The 24768-nt window shown below is 35.1% G+C and overlaps 1 protein-coding gene across 1 annotated transcript in view; it reads right to left on the reverse strand.

Annotated features, from left to right (window-relative positions):
- The window catches only part of CSMD1 (CUB and Sushi multiple domains 1), a 1016474-nt gene that overhangs the window by 312585 nt on the left and 679121 nt on the right, over positions 1–24768 (reverse strand). Inside the window, exons 16-18 of the mRNA XM_009885090.1 lie at positions 7203–7385; positions 5071–5397; positions 982–1176 (exon numbers count right to left, since the gene is read on the reverse strand). Coding sequence (XP_009883392.1) covers positions 982–1176; positions 5071–5397; positions 7203–7385 — 705 coding nt within the window. The remainder of the gene's footprint in view (positions 1–981; positions 1177–5070; positions 5398–7202; positions 7386–24768) is intronic.

A 24768-nucleotide genomic window follows, 5' to 3' on the forward strand; every position in this document is an offset into this window, starting at 1 on the left:
CAGGTTGCTAACATGTTTTTTCCAGTATTTCTAAATTTTCTTAGAAATGCACAATCTTATGAGAACTGAGTGGTCAAATTGCTCAAATGACAAAAACCATAAAAATGATAGGATTCAGATCCTTAAGTTACTGTAATGACACTGAAATTAATGGAGGTGCGAGATTTACACCAATTAGAATGTTTGGGTTCATTTCTTCAAAAAAGTATAATTTAGTTGACTGTCTGACTATATATTTATTGTTTACTAAAAGATATACAATTTTTGAACATTACTTTTAGCAGACACACTCTAATTGTTTATTAAATACATTCATATGTCTTGTCTTTGGAGCCATCAATATTAAGCATCAAGGAATTAGCCTACTTTTTTTTTTCTCACTTTATTACATACTAAAGAGAGATTTAATCCTAAGCATAGCTCATCGTAGTCTGTTTGTTCACATAGGCAAGAACAAGCAAACACATTTGGAATTTTGGGGGGAATATAATGAATATCAAACATAACTCTGATTTTCACCAAATTTCTCAGGAAAAAACCGTACTGAAGGTTAACATGTTACATACAGAAATTCAGGTATACCTTTGTTCTGAGAAAACTAAAGGTGTAAATTTTTAAAAGGACTTTTAAATAGGAATGTTACTTCACTTTTCTATGTGGTAGATAATTGCATTCTTTAGTATGCTACAGCCAAAACTGTTATAACAGCTATAACTCACAACCAAGTAATGATGGTGACAATGAGAACTTGAAAAGAATAGCAACCAGATTTTTAGAATGCTAATTTATTCCCAGAATATAAAAGCAAGCTATCTTGTTTCTATTATTGCTCTCTCATTTGACTGGAAGAGTGTTAGAATAAGATGAATGAATAACTTCATCTAAAGCACACTTATTTATGTGTGAAACGTAAAAAGTAAGCTAAATTTAAATAGTAACATTATTCAAACTGTAGGTGCAAAGTAAAGAATGTGCCCTTACCTTCACAACGTGGGACAGTAGAGCTCCATACTACATTTCCATCTTGCATAATACACGTTATGGATTCAGAGCCTTGGGTCTTCACAAAGCCATCATCACAGTGAAAGGAAACAGAACTTCCCAGAAGGAATCTGTCTCCAAAACGCCTCCCATTTATAGGAATTCCTGGATCATGGCACTCATTCTGACCAAAGGCTGATAAAAACATAATAAAAATAATAGTAATAATAATAACAGTAACAACAACCACAACAATAAGAATAATAGTAATAATAATAATAATAAACAACCTCCCTAGACAATGTGTCGTGGGGTTTTTTTGGAGGGTGGAATAACTTGATAAGTAACAAGATTACAATACGATTGAAAGTATAGCAAACTCCTCAATAAAATGTCAGCATTAAATCCGATGACATTCACACACACAAATGCAACAGTTAAAATTCTGAAGCTTTTTAGTTATGTGTGGCTTAGATACTCAAGAACACTTTGCTTTCATTTCCCACTAAACAAAATACAGCTGTTTGCCTCTAACACAACGAGAAGCGTGGTTTCACATTGCAGCTAATCTGACAGAAATACAGACTACTGCTAAGACAACTATGGCCACTGCTCAGCCCAGACAGAACAACTTCCCAGTGGAATGGTCAGAGCAGTCTGCCTACATCTAGTGGGGTGGCAAAACAGGGTGCAACCCACACCTCCATGTAGATGTGTGATCTCATTGGAGGGTGGGTGTTCTCACTAGTATGTGGATCAGTGAGTTGCACAGAGCAGCAGTGTGGGTGCGTGTAAATCTAGGGCATCTCCATGCCTTTCAGGAGGTGCATGCAAGAAAGGGATCTCACTTCAAGGAAAGGGGTGAGTGCCTGAAACTCATACATCCTGTGAGGGGAAGGTGTGTATGTAAATCTTGGCAGGGCAGGAGGAAGATGGATCAGAGTGGAAAGGTATTTCCAAATTTATACATGTTAAGAGACACAAGTGGTGTTCTCCAGGGCTCAGTACTGGGGCCTGTTCTGTTTAATATCTTTATCAACGAACTGGATGAGGGGATTGAGTGCACCCTCAGAAAGTTTGCAGATGACACCAAGTCGGGTGGGAGCATTGATCTGCTTGAGAGTAGGAAGACTTTACAGAGGGATCTGGACAGACTGGATTGATGGGCTGAGGCCAATGGTATGAGGTTCAACAAGGCCATGTGATGTGTCCTGCACTTGGGTCACAACAACCCCATGCAGCATTACAGGCTTGGGGAAGAGTGACTGGAAAGCTGTCCCCACAGAAAAGGTCCTGGGGGTGTTGGTAGACAGCCAGCTGAATATGAGCCAGTAGGGTGCCTGGGTGGCCAAGAAGGCCAATGGCATCCTGGCTTGTATCAGGAATAGCGTGGCCAGCAGGACTAGGGAAGTGATTGTCCCTCAGTACTTGGTGCTGGTGAGGCTGCACCTCAAATGCTGTGTTCAGTTTTGGGCCCCTCCCTGCAAGAAAGGCATTGAGGTGCTGGACTGAGTCCAGAGAAGAGCAAGCAAGCTGGCAAAGGGTCTGGAGCACAAGTCTTATGAGGATCGGCTAAGGGAACAGGGCTTGTTTAGCCTGGAGAAAAGGAGACTGAGGGGAGACCTTATCACTCTCCACAAGTACCTGAAAGGAGTTTTTAGCGAGGTGGCGGTTGGTCTCTTGTCCCAAGTAACGGGTGATAGGTCAAGAAGAAATGGCCTCAAGTTGTGCTAGGGGGAGGTTCAGATTGGATAGTAGGAACAATTTCATCACTGAAAGGGTTATGAAGCATTAGAAGAGGCTGCCCAGGGAAGTGGTTGAGTTAAATACCCTGGAGGTATTTAAAAGACCTGTACATGTGGTGCTTGGGGAAATGGTTTAGTGGTAACTTGGCAGTGCTAGGTTAACGGTTGGACTTGGTGATCTTAAAGGTCTTTTCCAACCTAAAGAATCCTATGTTCTAAGATAACCTAGACATCACAAGGAGGCACCAAGTGTGGTCATGGCACCAAGCCTGTCAGAGTTCAAGAAGTGTCCAGATGACACTCTTAGTCATATGGTTTAATTTTAGGTAGTCCTGCAGGGAGCAGAGAGCTGGAGTCGATGATCCTTATGGGTCTCTTTCAAGTCAAGATATTGAATGATTCTAAGATTTTTTAAGTGTTTAACATTGTGATTTATCTGTTGCATTGTTGATATTGATCCTGAATCTACAGTTCAGTGATTGTCAGTTATGTTTCATTAATAAATCAATAAACTGCTTTTATCTGCATTTGATTTAAACCACGAGTGCACCACTTTTTCCCTGCAACACATAGGAGGTCCAGAAGTACTAGCGCTTTGGTTGAACTTAAACTAAGTATTTCCTGTGAACACAAAGAATTAATAAATCAGGGACACTCCCATTTGTCATCTCAGTTTCCCAATATGGAGACATATACGCTTTTAGATAATTCTAGCACATAAGGCGTGCATCCAGCTGAGCAGACACCTACTCTAATAAGAAACGTATGGTGGAAAGCTCTTTTGCATAATACCTAGGTGACCAGGACTCTCAGGGAGTTTGATCCATGAGTATTATATTCCTGAATATGTAATTCTCCAGCTTCAAATAGAGTACTAAAGATTGTCCTTACTACAGTCTGTCTTTACTTTGGTAGAATAGCATATGGAAAAAGGGATATAAATAATCTCAGACAGAAGCAGACCCAGAATTCAGGCCTCACATGTTCTGGTAAATCTTTAATCTTTACAGTCTTAGTTAAGGTTAGGATCTCTCCTTCCTCTTCCTGCCACTTTTCACAGGATAATAATTATCCCTTTCTCTGAAAGCAAAGAAACAATTTAGGCATCTAAGACTTAAAAAGGGGTTCCAATCCATGAATTCTAGTTTTATGTGAGGCATTTGTCTAAATAATGCAAGGAAACACCTTGGCCCTAAACAAACAAATGGATTATCTTAATTGACAAAACATAGGAACAGTGCAAGATGTGACAAAGACAACTTTACTGTCAATTAACTTCTATAAACTTAGTAGATAATTTCTTCAACAAAAAAGATGATCTCCATATAAGTAATTTCTTTGAATGACTAATAAAACTTCTATGAGAGTTAGCAGTCTATGGCAAGCTTAATAACATTTTCTACATGATGATGATGTTACTAGAGTTTTCAATTGAGAGCAGTGTTGAGTAATATCCTTTCATATAAACAAAAGAACAGATGGCTATCTGTAGCCAGCCATTTTTTAGCCTGGTTTCCCAAACAGAAAAGATTTATGCTTTCGGTTGTTCTCTATATGTATGTGACTGCTAGGTCCACATTTAACAACGTTTGAATTTGTTGACCAGTTGCAACTAAATTTTGTATATTTGGAATTACATTCTCAAAGATATTACATTCTTAAAATTCTTAAAGAAACTAGCCAGAGAGAAGAATGATTCTTAAATAAGTGCACTCCTATAGGAAAGACTTCTGCATAAGATCAGCTAGGTTCTTAGATACTAGAAAAACCACAGAGGGTAACTATCATGTGTATCCCAAAGAAGAGATCTACATTATTATAAGTCTGTATTCTTAGATACCATACCATCTAACTGGAAGATAAAATGCAAAAGCAAAGCAGGTCCCCAGAGCTATTTATTTGCAATGATATTCTAGTTGCTTTTTATACTTCTATGCTTTTCAGATGAGTAACTCTATATTTGGGATCTAAGCTTAAAACCTTTGTGAACGTACTTCTGCTGATTCCATTGAGAAGTATATTAAATCGCTTGCAATGGATGCTTTGATCTGAATGATCTGGGCTTTAGTTACGTGTTCTGCATTTATGCCGTGTCAACCAAAAAGTCGCTTAAATAATGAAGGGAATTCCTCAGCACCATCACAACTAAAATAAATAAATGATAAAGATTCAAATAAGCTAATGAATATCAGGAAGACAGCTGAAAGCAGTGCAACTCTACAAGCATTGCAATTTGCTTCTGTATTATAAATAAAAAAATGTTCTATTTTTCATTATTATGAAGAAAGATAGCCTGATGTAAAATAAGATAGACTAGATGTAAAATAAAAGCAGATGTTCTTACTTGTGTAAGTGATATTAAATCCTCTTCCAGTGGTAGAATGATCCGACTGAAATTCAAGTCTTACTATGTGCCCACTGCTAGCCAATTGAGAAGGGACCTCATTGCCAGAAAAAGTGCCGAGTGGTGGCAAATCTGAAATCCCATCATCTTTCACTGTAAGGTAGTCAAATTGAGGCTCTACATCAAAGTCGTTGAAAATCAGATGAATTCTGCTTCCTGGCTCTGAGATAATTAACCAAACACAGTTCATATTGTTCCCATACTCCTCAGGGTAATTTGGAGAAAGAATAATTCCAGACGGTGTGGTGAAGTTGAAGAAACATGAGACTAAAGAAAACAACAATAGATTCTCAAAATACTATCCATAAACATTACAAATGCTTGTTTTTATATTTGTTATTCTTGTGGAAAAAATATGCTTTTGAAGTCTGGATGTCAAAACTACTACACATGCAACCTAGAAATGTTTAAGACTATCAGAATGTTTCTCCAATACAACATGTCAGCCTTGATTTTTATTTCCCCAAATGAGGCTAAGTGACTCCACCAGGGCCTGCAAGAGGTTTTTAGAAGCGTGGAGAGAATGCCAAAGAAAGCAAAAGTAACCCCTGATGTGTCAGAATTTGGAAAAAAAATGGCAGGTTTGTTCTGAAATGAAAATGCAACTTCCAAATTTGAATGTCTTTTTTTTTTGTTTTTAAAGAAATAAACATGAAAATGTATTTAGCAATCAAAAATAATCAAGCACAAGAGCCAGTATTGTCTGTAGTACACAAAGTTCATGCTGATGCAAATAATAGTAGAAATTTAGATATGCCTCGATCAAGATCCCTTAAGAGTATATAATACAAACTTATTTTACCCCTAGTTTCCCTGCAATAGCACAGGGCAATTAAACAAAAATGATTTATAACTCTCCTCCTTTTTCACTCTTTTGGGCCAATTTTCATTAAGACAATTCCTAACTGACTTCAGAGTCATGAGCTTGTGGCTGGTACTTTCATGAGATGTACAACACCTTCAGAAAAAGGAAGGCTCACTACATACTAATTAACACAAAGGACAACCATTATTCAGGTCTTCAAACGTGTCAGACTGAACTCAATCTTTATAAATAAGTGTTGTAAATTTAGGTTACTCTCTTTCATAGGGCATGTGCACATCAAACAGTAAAGCACAGTAAAATGTTCCACATTATTGCCAACAGAAACTAAGATATCAACCCAGTGCAATGGGTTGAAGAAACGCAACTTCTCTCTTCAAAGGGAGTTGCAGCCACACTGTCTCTGTGCCCAGGCCTTATGTGCTTGGACACATTTCAGCATCACATGGGCATATAGAGACTTCTTCCAGTCCAGAGGAAGTTTAGTCAGCTTGGTGAGTCCTGTACCAATGCAGCTGCAAAATATATATATGTCCAAGCAGAACTGGACACCTCGCTAAGTTTGTGTTGGAAATCCAGTACTGAAATATAAGACCCTTTATAGGAAAAGGTAATGTGGTCTGGAGAACTAAAGTGCCTAATATACCTTTGTACTATAAAGATTTACTCTATGTTACCACAGAAGAAGAAAAAAGAAGAGAAAAAAAAAACCCACCTCTATTTAAATCCATCTACAAGATTACCTACAAACATATTTTCTCTTTTATAGCAAAATTCACAACTAATGATTTTACCTACTCTTTTTTCCATGTTGGATATCCTTATATTCCTTATATTCATTTTCATGCTTTATTAGGATATCAGAAAAAAAACCCAAAAAGAGTCTTTTCTTATGTGGATCTGCAGATTGCTTTACACTGCCAGAATCAATGTGCATGTGCCAGAGTCTTTTTGAACACCTATATGCTCTTAGGAATTGCTCATTTAGAGTCTAATTCAACACACATTTACATTAAGAGTGTTAAATGGTTCAATTAAATATAAAACGAGCGGAAAGAACATTCTAAAATAGCCTTACGTGATGCTCCCCGTAAATGGGCTACTATTGAGCCAACTAAATAACTCATGTAACTGAAAAAGTCTTCAAGGTCTTTTGAAATGTTTTCCTGCTGGCTAGTCACAAATACTATGAAAAGCAAGAGGCTAAGGTCAGAAAAACAATACTGAAAAAAATAAAACTAATTCTTACAAACACAGCTGGGTTTGTTGCCAGACCACTGGTTATTTTGTTGGCATGTGATCGTTCTCTCTCCCACCAGTTCAAAAGCTGCTTGACATTCAAAAGTAAGTGTGTCTCCATGCAGAAAACTGCTGCCAGTCCTTTTTCCATATGATGGAATTCCAGGGTCTCCACAACCTCCTTTCTCAATTTCTGAATATATAAAAAAAAAATAAACACAATAATAAGGAAAATATATTTGCAGGCAATTTATATGTCAGTATCAGAAGCACTTTCAAAATATTTGGCATTATGCCTTAAAGTAATATTTACAGCTGAAAGTAAACTATAGGTAAATGCTGTAAAACCGCCTCTAAGTTGACTTAGGATCTAAAGTCTTTTCATGAGCTAATAACTTACATACCTGCATTGCTGAAGATAACAAAATACTCATGGTTAATTGAATGACTGCACTGAATTACAGAATATTTGAAGGTAAAATTATAAAGCCATAGTCTCCATTCTAACCATGGAGACACACTATGTGTAGATCCCATCTCTGGTAATGAAGTACTAGGAACAAAGAACTTATCTTAACTCTCACATCTGCAATTCCATATATAAGGCTATTAACAATATGATTAAAAGCATATAATTTACTGATAGTGTCAATTAATTTCATTTTAAGCACTAATATATATATTAAAAAAATGAGGAATTATTTCTTAATCTCATACTTCCAATTACAGTCACATTTTTCCCAGCTGCATTCAGCTATGCTGAAAAGAGATTAAATTTTGGATTATACTTCCTAGATATTCTCTGTGACATCTACTATTTAAATTATTTAATTTGCAGATATTGAAAGTACATGTACAAGATAAGAACATAAAAACTCAAGTCTTATGAAATTTATAAATAACAAGAACATTAGGAAAGGAAATGTAAATAATAATTGCCTGTTATAGAAATGCTGAACCACCTCACAAATTACTATACACATGGCTGTCCATCAAAACTGAAGAGTCCATTTCTTTGCCATTAAATTTAAAGCAGTTTGCTTGTTAATTTCCACTTGAGCAGAAAAAACAACAAAGCACTTCTGTTTCCAGAAACTGTGTTGCTACATCTGTAGTAAAATACTGTAAATTTCATTCAAATGAAATTAGTGATAAAATTCTTGTTATTTAAATCTTTCCCAGTTCAATCCAAGGTATGACATCTGAAACATTCAAGATAACTAATGTTAAATCCTGGCAGAAGTGTATATCTTGACAGGCTATCTCCAACAGAAATTTTAACATGCAGGATGGCACTATTATGATATGTGAAGTCAATCCACTATGTTTATATCCTTAAAGCAGTTGTGAACAGAGTGTTGACAAGCAGATTCAAAAAGGTATGCCACATATTTCACAAAAGAGCAGGCTATTAATCAGGGTAAAAAGAGGTATACATTTTTTTCTTGGTAGTCTGACAATCAAAATTTGAAGAGAAGATTATGAGTAACTATTCCATCTATTAATTCAAAACAGTTCCAGATTCAGTTGTTTTATTTAAATAAGTTATCTCACCAGAAAGCAAGAATGCATCAAATGAATGGAAACATATTCCAAAAAGTCCAGTACACAAATATAATAAAAAACCAGTAGAGTAATATAATTAAAAATATTTATAAATAAGGATTCAAAATTACATGTAGTTAAAAGTGCTTTAATGTAGTTTCACCTGCCTGCTCCTACTGAAACATTGATTCTTACTGCCACAGTGGAGCACTGGAAACCCGTGTGTTTCCAGCTATCCACAGCTCCACATCCTACATGAAAATGTGGGGAGCTAAAGAAAAGCAGAACCCACATTTAAATTGCACTCACTGATAGCGAAGCTGTATCTAATCCAGCATGTCAGAATGATCATAAACACTCTTTTCCAAAAACCTGTTGTCTCTCGAAGATCAGGGCAATGCTGTCTCAGGCAGGAGTGTCAGGAGGCAAATTGTCTGCAAAGTTTTGCAAATGCATTGCTTAAGATTTATCCCATAAAAGAAAGCAACAAGTCTTTCTTTCCATGGTCTACAGAGGAAGTATCAAAATATCTTTAATTAATGAATTTACTGAAGTAGAAGACAGATCAGGATGCTTTCTAATTCTCAGAAGATACACCAAGCCCTAGGAGACGGGTATGGATCAGTGAACCAAAACTTTTAACAGAAATTACTTTGAATTAAGCTTTCTGTGAGGTTGAAAATTCATTTTTTTTGTAGGAAACCAATACAGTACCTCTTTAGTCAGAACCGAGCCTTTACTTAGGAAGGCAAGAATGAAGGATAAACTTTGGAGACTAAGTGAATACTTCATGCTTCTTAATATATCACCCTTCACCAAAGAATGCCCAGTTTTACTTGGGGTGGAGATATAATTTGAATTTTTAAATAAGTGATTTGCAAGCACAAACAAGCAGTTAAAATACAAAAAACTAATTCCAGGTCAAACATTTTTTAAAATACTCTTATTCTTTGGAAAAATAAAGGTTGAATAAAACCTGTCTCATAAAAATATATTAATGATGAATTTAGCTTCTCTCTTAAAATACATTAGAAGAATTTTTTAAATCAAATTATTTTACATTGAAAGCCAAATAACTCATAAAAATCTCAAAATGAAATGTACTAATTTTATTTCTATTTCAGCTTTCAGGGTGTGTGCTTGTTTGTGCAACACAAAAAAAAAATAAATCAGCAAATGCCACAAGTTTATAAAATACTTCTGGGGATGTCTCATTTGCATTTTGACAATAAAAAGCTTGAAAATTCCATCCAGCTCTGGAAATCTACATCTTCACAAATCTTAAAGTGAAGACTATCTATCCTTAACAGAAAATGAGCTCTAGTCAAAAACAAGATATTCAGGTTGACAGAAAGCACCCAGTTAATTTCAATGGATAGCACTCACTTCTTTCTTCCAGTTTCACATAAAATTCCTGTTATGAAGATTTATTATAACATGCATATCATATCACTCTTATTGTCTCTTATGGTGTTACTATCAACACCACAATTTTAGATCAATTAATATTCTACCAATTAATTTTACGGTGAGACAAAGATCTGCTGTTTTCACACCACAAAATCAAGAATAACACACAACCTAAATATTTTCCATGCACTTTTTCAGTTCAATTAATTGTATTACAATTAGTTAATGCATGCATTAAACAATTTCTCTCCAAAATATTTGAAAAATACCAAACCCCAAAAAGCTGTCTTAGATGACTGAATATCTCGTAGACAGACTGCATGTCTGTAGTGGTTAAGATGACAAAACTTCTCTTCCCCATAAGAAGACGTAAATTTTTAGTAGTAGTCTCAGTTCTAATGTTCAGATTTTTAAATTTTTTATTAAAGTATTGTAAAATATAAATCCATGCAAAAATTCTGCCAGCAGCAAAACACAATATTAAATATTCACTTTCTTAGTATTTAGGAAATCATGAGGGAGTGACAGAACAAAGCAGATTAAGTCAGATGGAAGACTGTCTGTAAATTTCTCTTTAGTAAAGAGATAGATTTCCATCACATATATTAATGACAGTCCAAATTCAGGGGTTTGTATTTATACATAAAGAATACTATTTGTTTATAACTAGATCTAGAGTAGTACAGGCATGGAATGATTACTGACATTTTTCTGTCCTCTACGATTTACCACAGCTTTTTATTTCATTGTTTCTTCTAGTACCTGTCCGATTTCCACTGATTTCATGAGAGAACAATTTTTTTAATGTCTAAATTTTGTTGAGGTGCATTGTGCATATTACTTCAACATATGCACCAATTTTTCTGCTTCAAAAATTGCCCTAAAAAGGGCACATTCTTCTGACCAAGTCAGCTGGAGCGATGTGCAGCTCTTAGAGAAATCCTATGGGACAGAAAAGGCTTTTAAAACAACAAACTTGAAAATAAAAGCTATGCTAACCTATTTAAAGTGCAGCAATAAAAACTCTGCTCTTTTAGGATAATTCTGTGTACTCATTCAATGTTGGACTTCTTTTGATCTGAGTCCTTAGAGCTGTGTGAACTTCTTGAAGTTTGCAAATAAGCTCTCAAGCTCAAATTTAAACACCAGCTTCCTCCAGTTACCAAAATATTAACAGTGATCTTACTCAATTGTCTCTGGCTTTCATGTACTGTCTTTCAGCAGCCTGGGGAAAGAGACTTTTCATCTTGTGTGTAAACTAGAAATATTTACTCAGTTTCAGAGAATATTCTCTCTTTAATGTTGGAAGAATGACAAGATTGGATTTCTGACGAGAAAATCATGTCCCTCTAAATTTAATCAAAGATGTTTCTGTTGCTGTATTTTCTTTCAAAGGAAGAAATATGGCAATTCTAAAGTGATATTAAGCATCTAAATAAGTATTATCACTACTATTTGAAAGGTGTCACATTGCAATTTGAATTTTTTGATGAAAATGCTTTGCATTACTTTCACCCAGGTATCTGAAATATATAATAAAATACTTCCTAGATTATAACATTTGGCAGTCTTGAATTTATTAGTGAGGTAGTAGTTTACGCTTTTTTCCCCTTCTTACTAGATTACAAATACACAGTTAAAATGAAATTTATAACGCCACTGTGGTTTTGTTCACACTATCCAATATTCTAGCTTAGATGATTAATGAATTGTCATCAAATCACTAAATCTGTAGCTAGATACAACTTTTACTAGTACAGTATTAATAATAGCCTCATGCTTAAATAACTCAGATGTATAAATACTATTTAAATTAAATGTGTCTTAAACACATGTGGGTTACACAACAATGAATTGTTTCAAAGAAGAGATACATATATAAACTTCAGTCATTCAAAGTCTATCAGAAAGTTGAAGTCAATACCTCTAAAACCTAAAATCATTAATTTGAGAACATTTCATAATTATCATCTTAGCTATAGTCAAGATAGGTTAAGGAAAGCTGAGAACTGAGACAAATATACATTTACCAAAACCCAAAAGATAGTCTGGAACTTTACATCCATGTCAGATGGGACCTTTTCAGTTTAACATCTGAAGTCTCATATGGCAGGCCACAGAAATTCACATTTTAAACGCAAGAAAAATGATCATTTTGTTTATTTCTTCTTATTCCTTATACTTCCCTGCATTAACAATCATAATAGCTGACACAATGGAATCTGGTTTAAAAAAACACAAATGGAGGAACCCTTATGCAAAGAGAAACCCATATACAAAGAAAAGGAATAGAGATATATGCTCAGGATTGCAGAAGAGGACATAAGTAAAAGAATGGTATTATAGATATGATTTCTGCAAAGGAACATGGGAACAATTACTGAAAGTGAAAACGATAAATCAAAACTAATACAAAAAAATATTTCAGATAGCACATAATTGGACTGTAAAAGTAGCTATTAAAGCCAAAATGAGGTTGGCCTAAAGCTAAAAACAGGGTGGCCTTGCATGATAATTTTATAGATGATCACAATTTTATCATTATTCCAGTAAATTTCTTCAAAGAAATTTTACAGTACAATTTATTATCAGTCTCCAACTATAACAAGAGAAGGCCTTCTTCCCAGGTCATATAGTTCCGAGCAGCATTCTAAGAGGTTCTCACAATTTCTCTAAAATGTTTTGTCCTTGCTTTTATCAAAAAGGCCACAGATCATTTCCAGTTGATTAATTTTTGTTGCTTCTACCTTATCACATTCTGTATCAATATTAAAAAACATACACGACCTAAGAATCAGATACATGGAAAAACAACATGAATTTTTTTTTATAGGAAGAACATTTCAGCTAACAGTTCACTATCATAGCATATGGATGGCTTGTTAGTAATAATAACACATCTTATTGTGTCATATCATATCTTACAATATAAAAATCCTTGAAAGTAATAAAACCATTTAAGAAGCAAAATATATCAAACCTTTTCGACAACTATGTTCTTTAAGGTTAGTATTTTCTGTGTACAAAAACATTAGTGTGCTACCAACACTATTCTCATCCCAAAGCTGAAACGTAGCACAGCAGCTGCTAGTAAGAAAGTCAACCCTATCCCAGACGAAACCATGACAGTAGTTCTGCTCCTCCATATAAAAAGATTATATTAGAACTAGGAAAGAAAAAAATAATAATCAAAGTTACTGTTTCTGAACAACTGAGGACCAATTAAATAGACTGAAAGTCTCTTTTTGGGGGGGAGATGAAATATATGTATTCAAAAAGTGATTGGACAAATAGATGGAAGAAAATCTTATTGAGACACAGAGTAAGTACTTGAGCCATACATCGCTGGAAACAAGGAAAGTACTCTGGGATAATCTCCATCTCTTGATTTAACACTGTATACTTCACCATTTGTTCCTTAAACATTCATTATTGTCTAGTATCAACATGCTATGGGCTTTCAGTCTCACTGTAGATTTTTATTCTATGTTTTGTGATAAGGAATGTCATATTGTTCGAATTTCCAAGTTCCTGTTTCTTTACTAGCAGAAAGAGTAGAGCTTGTCTACACAAAAGGCTGAGCAGTGCCCTGGACAAAAGTTATTCCAAAGAGATCACGTAGAATGCAAGTTAGCATGTTATGGTGGAAAATAGGAAGTACAGTAAAAAGCAAGTGCAGCTGTCTCAGAAATTATCTGAATACCATAAGCATGAATCTTGTGAAAACGTGAACCATGGAATGAGGCAAAAGTCAACAAAGGAGCTTGTCATTAAATGTAAGAGAAAGAAAAATAGCTAGCTGGAAAGGAGAATGAAGAATAAATCCTTCACATTTCCAGAAGAAAAACAAAACCAAAACCAAAACAAAACAAAAAACAAACCATAGCCAGAAAACAAAAGTTTAAATAAAATTAAGTAAAGGTCAGGATAGGAAGAGAACAGGTTAAGGACTATTTAGAAAATGTAGACATATTCAAGGGATCGGGGCCTAATTAATTTAATATTAAAGTCCTTAAAATGAAGCAGTCTATAAACTATTTGCAATTATCTTCAAGAACTTATGGAGGACAACGGAGGTCCCAGCTGACAGACAAGGTCACATGTAATTACTGTCTCAAAAACTGTAGAAAAGAGGACCCAAGGAATTATACAAATGCACATGTATATAATTTGTCCCCTGAAATTGGGACAGTTATATGCTTTATCTTCCTTTACAACAGAATATCTTTGAACATCTTTACCTAAAATTATCTTAAGTCCTGGCAAGGGAGACACGGTAGTTTTCTAGAAAATAATCAACATGCTACCAACATATTAAAATTGCAAGCAAATTGACCTCTGTAATTATAGGATTATAGAGCCAACATTGATCCTAAGCAAAGTAATGGAACAGCCAACACAGGAGTCTATTTCTAAAGGATTAAAAACTGAAAATATAATTAATGCCATTTAACATGGCTTCATGGAAAATTGGTCATGTCATACATACAATATGATTTTTAGATTATAAACTTGGTTGATGCAATATATTTGGACTTCTTTCAACCATTTAAATTAGCAACACATGACATCTTAATTAAGAACTGGCATCATAGAAAATCAATTTAGCACATATTAAATGGATTAAAATTAGATAATGATAGTATCTCAAAGCATAACTGTGAACAAAGAATTATCATCATGCAATAGAACTGCTTCAACTAGCTTAGTATATACTTTTTTTAGCCCAATTATATCATTTGTTATACAAATGATATTACAGAAAAACAGTTAATCGATAGTGGTCATAGTATTTTCAAGATGTTGTAGCCCTGTGACATTAATTGTAGGTGTACGTGACTTTATGCATATGCACCCACATAAGCACTGCTCTTTCTCATATTCTTCAAAGAAAAAAGCAAACATCAAAATTTCAAGCCTAGGCAACTGAGAATTTTGTAAACTAATATTAGATGGGAAGACCTTATTTTCACTGAGTATCCACTTCTGTACCTTACAATGGGTGTTTTTAAATGGGTCTCTTTTAAAGACCAGGAGTGATGAGTTCAGTTTCACCAAACAAAATGGAAGATTAAAAGTGATGCCATATGTGGAATGCATTGGAGCTTCAAGGTCAATGTGCTTCTAATGCAGGTTACAGAAGCAGTAAGTCCTCAAATGAAAAATGTTAGCTTTCAAAGCTATCCATGCATGTGGATAAAGAGGGAGAAAGGTGCCTTGGTAGTAGTTGAAATAGGAAAGGTGATAACGCTGCAACTGAACGTACTAACATTAGTGCAGTGTGGACTTCCAGATAACTTATTTTACTTTATTCTATTTCAGTAAAGAGGCAAGGAGGAGGAAGTGTTGCTCTAAAAACATTTTTCTGAAGAAAAAAAAAAACCAAAACCAACACTAGAAAGCATCTCGAGGCCCTAAGTTCCTATATTCTACCCTTGCAGGATAAATCCTGCCTTCCAGGGTTGGACTTCGTCCAGCAACCTTTAGCATTTCTTAGGGATGCACAATTTCCACTTGAATCTCTAAGAAAAAGTTTCTCTCTTTGATTAACTTTGAGATTTTACCGCATGTGCCTCCCTTCCATCTACAAAGAGCTTCCTGTTATTCTTATCTATATCTGGTATGATTATAATTTTTTTGCTGTGCCTCCTTCCTTCTTTGCTCCTGTCCTCTCGGCCACCTGAGAGCCCTGGGCCATGCTTATGAAAGACACACTTTCCTTCTCCATCCAAAGATGTTGACCTGACCAAGGTTTTAGCAATAAAGACAAGACAAACAAGACTTTTTCCTCCCTAAAATGACACACGTTCCAAGGAACATAACCTAACGTAAAACTACTCTGCAAACACACAAAAGAACCCTCACAACTTAGAATGGACTGTGTAAGATATCCCATAGAACCATACCAAAACAGTGCATACCTACATGTAAATATTTTGTTGGCATAGTATATGTACAAGAAAATAAATAAATAAATAAAATTAATGTGTACGTTCCAGTGAGAGTAATTAAACAACTGAAATGTCACAAAAACTTTTTACTGAGACTTCATGACTTTGCTGTGATAGACTGGACTTCTCAGTTGGAAAATTCCAGTCAACATCTTGTTTTTCCACTTTCACACCCAGAAGAAAAAAGGAGAAGGATAGGTTGCGGATTTTAAAATGGGTGTTTTGGTGAAAAAACCCTGCCTCTGAATACTGCTTGGCTGTGGAGGTTGGGAGCGCACAAACCTAAAACACCCATCAAATTTCTACAAGAAAGTCCTGTGCCTCTTATAATTACTGTATAATCAAGCCTAACTATGGCTTTCATAGAGTCACTGGGGTACAAGTACAATATTTTACCTGTTCATCACAAAGATACTTGCCTAAAACCAAAAAATAAGTGACTTTAAAGTGTTTAACATTATGCATGGTTTGGTTGTTGGGGTTTTTTTTTTATTTAATTCCTTTGTGTTTCCGTGCACACTGGAAAATACCACGTTCATCCAAGATGTAAACTTGAAATGAAACTTGAACAGATGAAAACTGTTATGCCTTATTTGTTCTATCCTGTCATTTATACCACTTAGAGTATCAATTTTGTGGTTTCCAAATTATTATAATCATTAGTGAAACTCAGAATTTAATTGTAAATGCTACAGTGGACTAGAAACTAAAGACAGGACTCTAAAGACTAGATCTCAGAGAACACTTATTGTGACAGTTACTTTCAGGGTGTAAAACTTCCATGCAACACAAGTCTTGAGCTCTTGAGAAAGTTGTGTGATTTCTACATACATTCACAATCTGATGCAATGCATATATACAGAAATGGTAGCCCGGCTATTATTAACTTACAGCTTGGAAAGAAGAGTTCTGGATGTATGCTGGGGTCATGCCCACCATGGTTTTCTGATTACATTTCCTCCTGAATAGAGATGATATGTGTTGCTCTGAAAAACGCTACTTTGTGTAGCTTTAGTTAAAGTGATCAATTCCAATCAAATTTAAAAAAAAAAAAAAAAAAAGAAGATGGCTTTCTATGGCTTCTAATATGAAGCTCATAATCCTGTGCTGGGGGTAGGATGTGACAGGAAATGTTTATTACATAATATGAGTGAATGGCAATGGTTTTAACTCATTGCATGTCCTGAAATCTTGGAATTACACTGCGGTGCAGAAGCTGAAAAAGATTATAGCATTTTGTTTTTTTCAAATAGCACAAGTAAGGGGAAAAATGTAAATGTACATTTATGTTGCTCCTATCAGGGTACATGTTCTGGTGAAAGCACATCAATACTCCATCCAAATGTCTACACTATAGAGAAGCAAACAGACTAGGTATAATCAGCTCATTTTACGTAATTGCAATCTTGGCAGATGAGGAGAGAATCCCAACAAAGTTGTCCCTGCTTTTCTTGAGTACATTGTGAGAATGAATGAAAACTTAAAAAAAAAAAAAAGTTGAATGTTTTCTTTGACATCCAGTTCTTACTAAAATCCTTTAAAATTCCTCCTCTTTTCTCTACATACTACTGTTAGCAAAATAGCACAAGAGGAACCTATGGCAGTGCTTCCAAGCAGTGGATTAGATTTTGAACCAAACCAACTGTTTATGATAGTATTTGGAATCATGAGTCCAACAAAGTTCAATTGCAAGCTGTATAAGCTTGAGAAACGCTACACAACAAAACTCAGTAATCTTTTCTACACAATATTAGTACAACACAATAGAAGCATTAACAGATATAGGGTTTTTATCCTGTTCTATAGAAAAGTTACTGTACAAAACCATTTTTTGCTATTTTATGCAGAGGCCATATAGACAATCGGAAATAATAAGTGGCAACAAATGTTGCCACCTGGAAGAGGGCAGGTTTAGATTAAACATTAGGAAGAAGTTTTTTACTTTGAGGGTTGTAAGGCACTGGAACAGGTTGCCCAGAGAGGTTGTTGAGGCCCCATCCCTGGAGGTGTTCAAGGCCAGGCTGGACGTGGCCTTGGGCAACCTGGTCTAGTGGGAGGTGTCCCTGCCCATGGCAGGGGGGTTGGAACTCGATGATCTTTAAGGTCCTTTAAGGTCCTTTCCAACCTAAACCATTCTATGATTCTGTGATTCTATGACTCTATGTAACACCTTGGAACCATCAAAGACAGTTAGACTGTGTTGAGTGCTGCAGATGATAGGAAAAAGTCCAAAAGGTTTAACTATTTTTAATTTTTTTTAAAAGAATTTGAACTCTCAGTTGCGTGAGGAAGGCTATGCAACTGCATACATGCTAATACCGCTGCCTGGCATCTAAACAAACCCAAATGTACTCACAACCTGAGGGAAACGATCCTAACTTCATTTTTCTTTCCAAAGAGAGGAAAAAAACATCATCAGGCATACCTAGAGACATAGACTGGAATCAGTTTACATCTGTAATTACAAGGAGGCATGTACTTCATTTATTTTATATTTTACAACTGATACTGCTAGAATAGCTGCCAAATATTCATTGCTTTGTGTGTTCTAACTGTAATGATTTTGTTTTAAAGTAAATAGTACTCTGCATTCTGAAAGTTCCTTAAGCACTAAACCATGCTTTGGACACTGAAAGGAAAAATAAAGATCCTTTGAAAACATTATGCTAATATCAAGCCTACAAATTAATTTTAAAGGAACTGCTCTTTTAAAATCTTTCCATGAAGGGTGCATAATTTCCTACTCATGAACTGATTGGCCATGGCTATGCTGGACAGAAGTAAGAGGAGAGGGGAAGGTACAAGGAAGTAGAAGATTGGTCTGTAATTAAACCCAAAATTGTTAAAAATGCTATAAAATACATTTTTTTTTAAAGCTGCAAGATCGTATTAAGAGCAAATCTGTGGGCAATGAAGGCCATTTGTACTGCTCTCCAAATTTCGTTCCTTTCTGAAGATGTACTGTTATTTACTGTATTAATATGATGCTTTTCACCTACAGTCAGCACACATTATGTGGCTTCATCTGCACAAATACCCCATTTAATGTAGTTCATTACTCTTTGCACTTAGAAATCTTCACTGTACAATGTTCTATGAGCTATGTTCAGAAAACACCAAGACTGAACGTTTTAGAAGATTAATTTTCCAGTCAAGTCCATTAGTTGTTCATGATTAAAATAAAATTGAGTAACATTGCACACTCAGAAGTGTTTAACTGTAAAACAGAGCATGCAAGCACACACAATACTAAATTCAATATCATTATAGCTTTTTGTTAACCTAATTTGGCAATTCACACATTTAATAGAGTCTGAATGGATCTTATTTTTACGTAGTACTATATATAAAATAAATAAATTAAATGAAAAATGCCTAAAAATTGTTCTTGACAATGTTTTGTATTATGAACTGTTTTTCTCAAATTTCATAGCAACGTAAAGATCAATTATTATTTCACCTTGAATAATAATAACCTGCTTTAATCTAAACTGCTAATAAAACAAGACAGCAATGTAAAAAGGCTGCTTTGGAGGATATGCTGACTTTGTAACAGGTGGAGGTGTTTGCGTGTCAAATCAATTTCAGTCAAAGTGTGAAATTAATGTCTATTTATGAGCTGAATGGATAAATCACAGCTGGTGAAAGGACTTGATAAGAATAAAGTATTGAAGAACTTTGAAGCAACTCTTCAGTGAAATAAATCAATTCCTTACAGAGGATCTTACTAATAGATATCTTTGTGTCTGAATGAAAAACTTCAGCTGTTGCTTAATATTTCCCATAGATCTTACTTCAGTAACGACTATCAATAAGAATTGTGTTATCAATAGTATTTGGGATTCAAATTTAATTATCCATTTGAAATCATGTGACACGAGGAATTATTTCCTTTTGGCACTTGGTAAGCAACAAAGTGACATTTAAGAAATTCAAGAAACGCTATAATGAAGGCACAAATGATGTAGAAACTGTTTAATGACCCAAACCTGACTACATCTTTTATCTTTTTGTGGGAAACTATTCAAAAAAAGCAGATTGATAGCCTCACCAAAATCCTAGAAGCTGCTTTTAATAAGATGAGAGTAAGAATCTAGTTTAACTTAAAAATATGGAAAAATGCACATGAACAAGAAATTCCGTATTTTCTTTTTAATCTCAACAGCAGCTAAATCGAATCTACTATATAAAAATATCTTGAAGCGGGTTGTATTTAATTCCCTTACAGTAATTTTAACACACCAGTTTCACAAAATAAGCTTACTCACTCTACTGGGAATTAGCAGTGGTAGAGAAGGTCTACAGTAACCTGGACAATAATCAGGCCTCCGGGGATCTGGATGACATCCAGTGCAGGTGAAGGTTTGTACAGAGCACACTGATGTCATACACCAGCACCTTGGTGATAAGAGACTGGACAGACATTGAGGCACCAGCTGTATATAGACTATCCTGCCAGCTCTAGCAGTTTGAAGAGAATCTCTGTTCCCCCTTCCCTTGGGCCCTATGGACTTGCATCTCAGCTATGGAAAGACTGTCCCACCGAGTCTAGCCACTTGAAGGAAATGTGGAGAATCCCTCTCCTTCCTTGCCCTTACTAGGCTTAACCCATGACACACACAAATATCCATAAATAAAAAAAGAAAGACAATTTCATGATAAAGTTACACAAATTAATAACTTCAAAAATTTAGGAAACGAAACAACATGTATTAATTAATCTGAGTAATGCTATAACACCACACGTTTAGACTTATAATTGAATAAACAATACCTAAAAACATACTGCATTTTTTTCACTGAGAAATACCAAAAGAAACATGAAGGCTTAAAAAAAAGACAGCACACAGCTGTTCTTGGAAATGCGAAAAGAAAGAAGAGAGAAGAGTTGGTGCACAGTTCTCTCTCTTCCCACTGTGTTCTCGCTGCGTGTTTTCCTGCACGGTTGTTCTTAGGCCAGACACTCTGCCTAAAGCCCTATGGCTAAATAAAGCAGGGACAAGGATGAGCTACAGCACTTGATCTCCAAATACCCATACTGCATAAGTTTTAGCATGCTTCCTGGTGATGCCTACCAGCACTCTCTGAGACACTGCATGGTTACGATTCAGGGAACAGCAAGCACCAGAGACCATTCCCAGTAGACTGGATGGTCAAGACTGCATCAAGCTTTCATCCCTCTTTTCTACAAAGTCCTCCAGCACCACTTCACAGGCTTTATATCTCCAGACATACCTCAACACATCCCAATGAGTTCAGTATATACTCTGAGTTTCTTGCTAAGAAAACATGAATCATGCCCTGCAATGCAGCATGCACATCATGAACACACTGAAATAACACTGAACATCCTCTTACCCTGCCCCAAGACACATACATACAAATACGCTCACACAATTTGTTTGTGGGTAAACAAGGCTCTTCCTTCGGGCCATGTTATGTGGGTGTATCCTCAGGGCAAGAAAACAGCCTCTGGCCACACTTTATTTAGTAATACAAATGCAGTCTCAAGTTTCTGGGTTGCAGCAAACTCCACATTGTCTCTTCTGGGTCTTTATGGGGAAAAAAAATAGATTGTCAGCTCCCTTTTCCTGTAAGGAGTTTCCAACTCCTGCTGTGCTATAAAGATCTTTCCATCTCTATGTGTTGCAGGTCTCTCTGAGCTTGTCCTAGACTGCATTACAGAAGTTTGTCATAGGAAGGGATGCTCAGGGAAGGTATTTTCTCATTCTTACAAATGATCTTTTTGTTGTTTTGGATTTTTTTTCTTTTTAAAGAAATACCATTTACTAAAATACAGCAAAGAGTTAACAAACAAGGTATCATCACAGTTTCCAGTTTCCTAGATTATTTCTCACAGAATCATGAAAGTCAGAGACAATTTTTTATCTTTTCCTCTTTGTTTTTTTGTCAGATGGTTACCCTACAACCCACCTTTTTTCTTATCTGATATTGCCAAGTTTGATTGTATTGTATCATCTTATAAAACAGAATAGATTTCTAATGATAAAAACATACATGTTCTGTTTGTCAGCTGTGAAACTGGAAACATTATTGTTATGGATTAGTAACAAGATTTACTACATTAAATGATATGCAGGATCTTTTTGTCATCAAATAGCGGAAAAACATGAAACAAAAATGTATGATGTTAATAGGTAAAGAAAAGATATAAAGGATATAAAATTAAGTAAAAATTAAAATATGAATTATAACTCAAGCCAGAAAATATTTGTGTTCAAATAGAAATATGAATTATATTAATTATCAGATTAATTGCTAAGACAATACAATAAAAAGGGAATTTGTTTTATAACTCTTTCTGTTAGTTTTCTCAAGGCACTACTGTTATTTTAAGTATTGATCTGTTTACAAATAATCAATGCAAGAAAATTACAAACAATTCTACACAACTTCAAATGGAAAAATATTTTTTAAAATTATGCTTACCAACAATATTGTACTTTTACTTTGAAAATTATTTATCAAACTTCTAAAATAATGGTAAAACCAATTTTTAAAGTTGGAGTCAGAAAGTTTTCATAGGAGCTGAGCATATTTTTAAGAAAAAGTGAAGAAAAAATCTTTTACCTGTGAATAAATTCTGGATGAACTTCAAGTTTGTAAGCAGATGGTGACTATGCAAAATTTGTATATAAGTGTAGAAATATATATACATATGTATATACATGAATATTTGTATTTATATTAATTTTATTAAATAATGCAACTACCTGATTTTGTTAAACTATCCACTACTTGCTGGTAATTAACTGAAGATGTATAATTTCATGCAGGAGTCCTGTTTCATCAGGTGCAATAACCAAATAAGCTATTTTAATCATGGCCTCACATTGTGATGCTCAGAAGTCCACAGCAAGTATATTGCTGGAGATACATGCACCTTTTGGTAATATAATAATTATTCTTTATTTATGAAGAGCTTATTTAGTGTGTTTCATGTGCATTATTTTAAAATTTGCCAGAATTTCAATGAAAAGTTTTCTAAATCATAGAATGGTTTAGATTGGAAGGGACCTTCAAGATCGTCTAGTTCCAACCCCCTTGCCATGGGCACGGACACCTTTCACTCCCACTTCCACAGACCAGGTTGCTCAAAGCTCCATCCAGCCTGGCCTCAAACACTTCAAGGGATGGGGCATCCACAACTTCTCTGGACAACCTGTTCCCGTGTCTCACCACCCTCATAGCAAAGAATTTCTTCCTAATATCTAGTCTAAATCTACCCTCTTCCCGTTTGAAGCCATCCCCCCTTGTCCTATCACTACATGCCCTTTTAAAAAGTCCCTCTCCAGCCTTCTTGTAGGTGCCCTTCAGATACTGGAAAGCTGATCTAAGGTCTCCCCAGAGTCTTCTCTTCTCCAGGCTGAACAACCCTAACTCTCTCAGCCTGTCTTCATAGCAGAGGTGCTCCAGCCCTCTGATCATCTTCGTGGCCCTCCTCTGGACCCGCTCCAACAGGTCTCTGTCGTTCTTATGTTGAGGGCTCCAGAGCTGGACGCAATATTCCAGCTGTGGTCTTACGAGAGTGGCAGAATCACTGGCATATAAGAAGGATCATCAACTAAAGTCACAAGCTCTAGGCTCATAAATCAAGCCACACTAAAGGTCATGTAGGAGTACTCATTCAAGTGTACCATTGTCCTCAGAATACCGTAGTTTAATCCTTCTCAGAGGATTTGTATTCTTCTTCTTTTGAAGAAGATTAAGTTGCAGTTATAAAGGGTCATAATGTCACTGAAGGAGAGCCCTTACATAGGGATTTAAGGTAGAATACTCAGTTAAGTCTGTAGTTTAAATCTATTGTACTTTCTTAATTTTAACTTTCCTGAGCATCTCCCTGCAGACATAACTTAACAGACACTTTCAACAATAAAGCGAAAAATAAAGGGAATTCCTGTTCTCAGGGTTTGATCACTGGCTTTGGTGAAAAGAACACCATTTTTTATAGCTGGGTGTATCTTAAGAACATGTTCTTTATATATTATAAAAATAAATACAGGTTGGGCTAAATTATTTTAAACTTCAATGCAAAACTTACAGAATTCATCTTGTAGTATGCAATGTATTCTAACACACATATAAGAAAACCACAATATGAAAAAGTTTGGGTAAATTGTGAGAATATTAAAATCCTTTCAAATTATATTAATACATGAAATGCACTTCATATATCTATAAATGCATATATATGTATTTTTAAAATTTTTTAAATGGTTGCCATAAAGACTTAACTGGAGACAAGATTTTATGTACAGATTTTATGAACCCTAAAAAGATATTAGAGTTCTTCAGCTTGTCACGAGAATGTAACTTTAATATTTGTTCATGTATCAAATTACCCTGTGTTGTTTCATAAAAAGAACTAGTAGTATGCTGACCCTATGCATATATACATACACAGAAAATTCTGTAACAGTCAAAGTCTGACTCAGAACCAGATTATCTTCAGTCATTTGCATCCTAAATGCAAAGTTTTATTAATTTTTTTGAATTTTTAGTGGCTTAGAAAAAATACATTTTTTTTACAGTTCTAGATAAATATTTGCATAAAGAAAAATTACAATAATATTACATTTTGCCTTGCAGAAGCAAATTAAATATTTAGGAAGATTTTTAAAACAATGCTTTCTTTAGAGTTTATTGCTA

Source organism: Charadrius vociferus, unplaced genomic scaffold, assembly GCF_000708025.1.
Source record: "Charadrius vociferus isolate BGI_N301 unplaced genomic scaffold, ASM70802v2 scaffold345, whole genome shotgun sequence".
NCBI classification, from domain to species: domain Eukaryota; kingdom Metazoa; phylum Chordata; class Aves; order Charadriiformes; family Charadriidae; genus Charadrius; species Charadrius vociferus.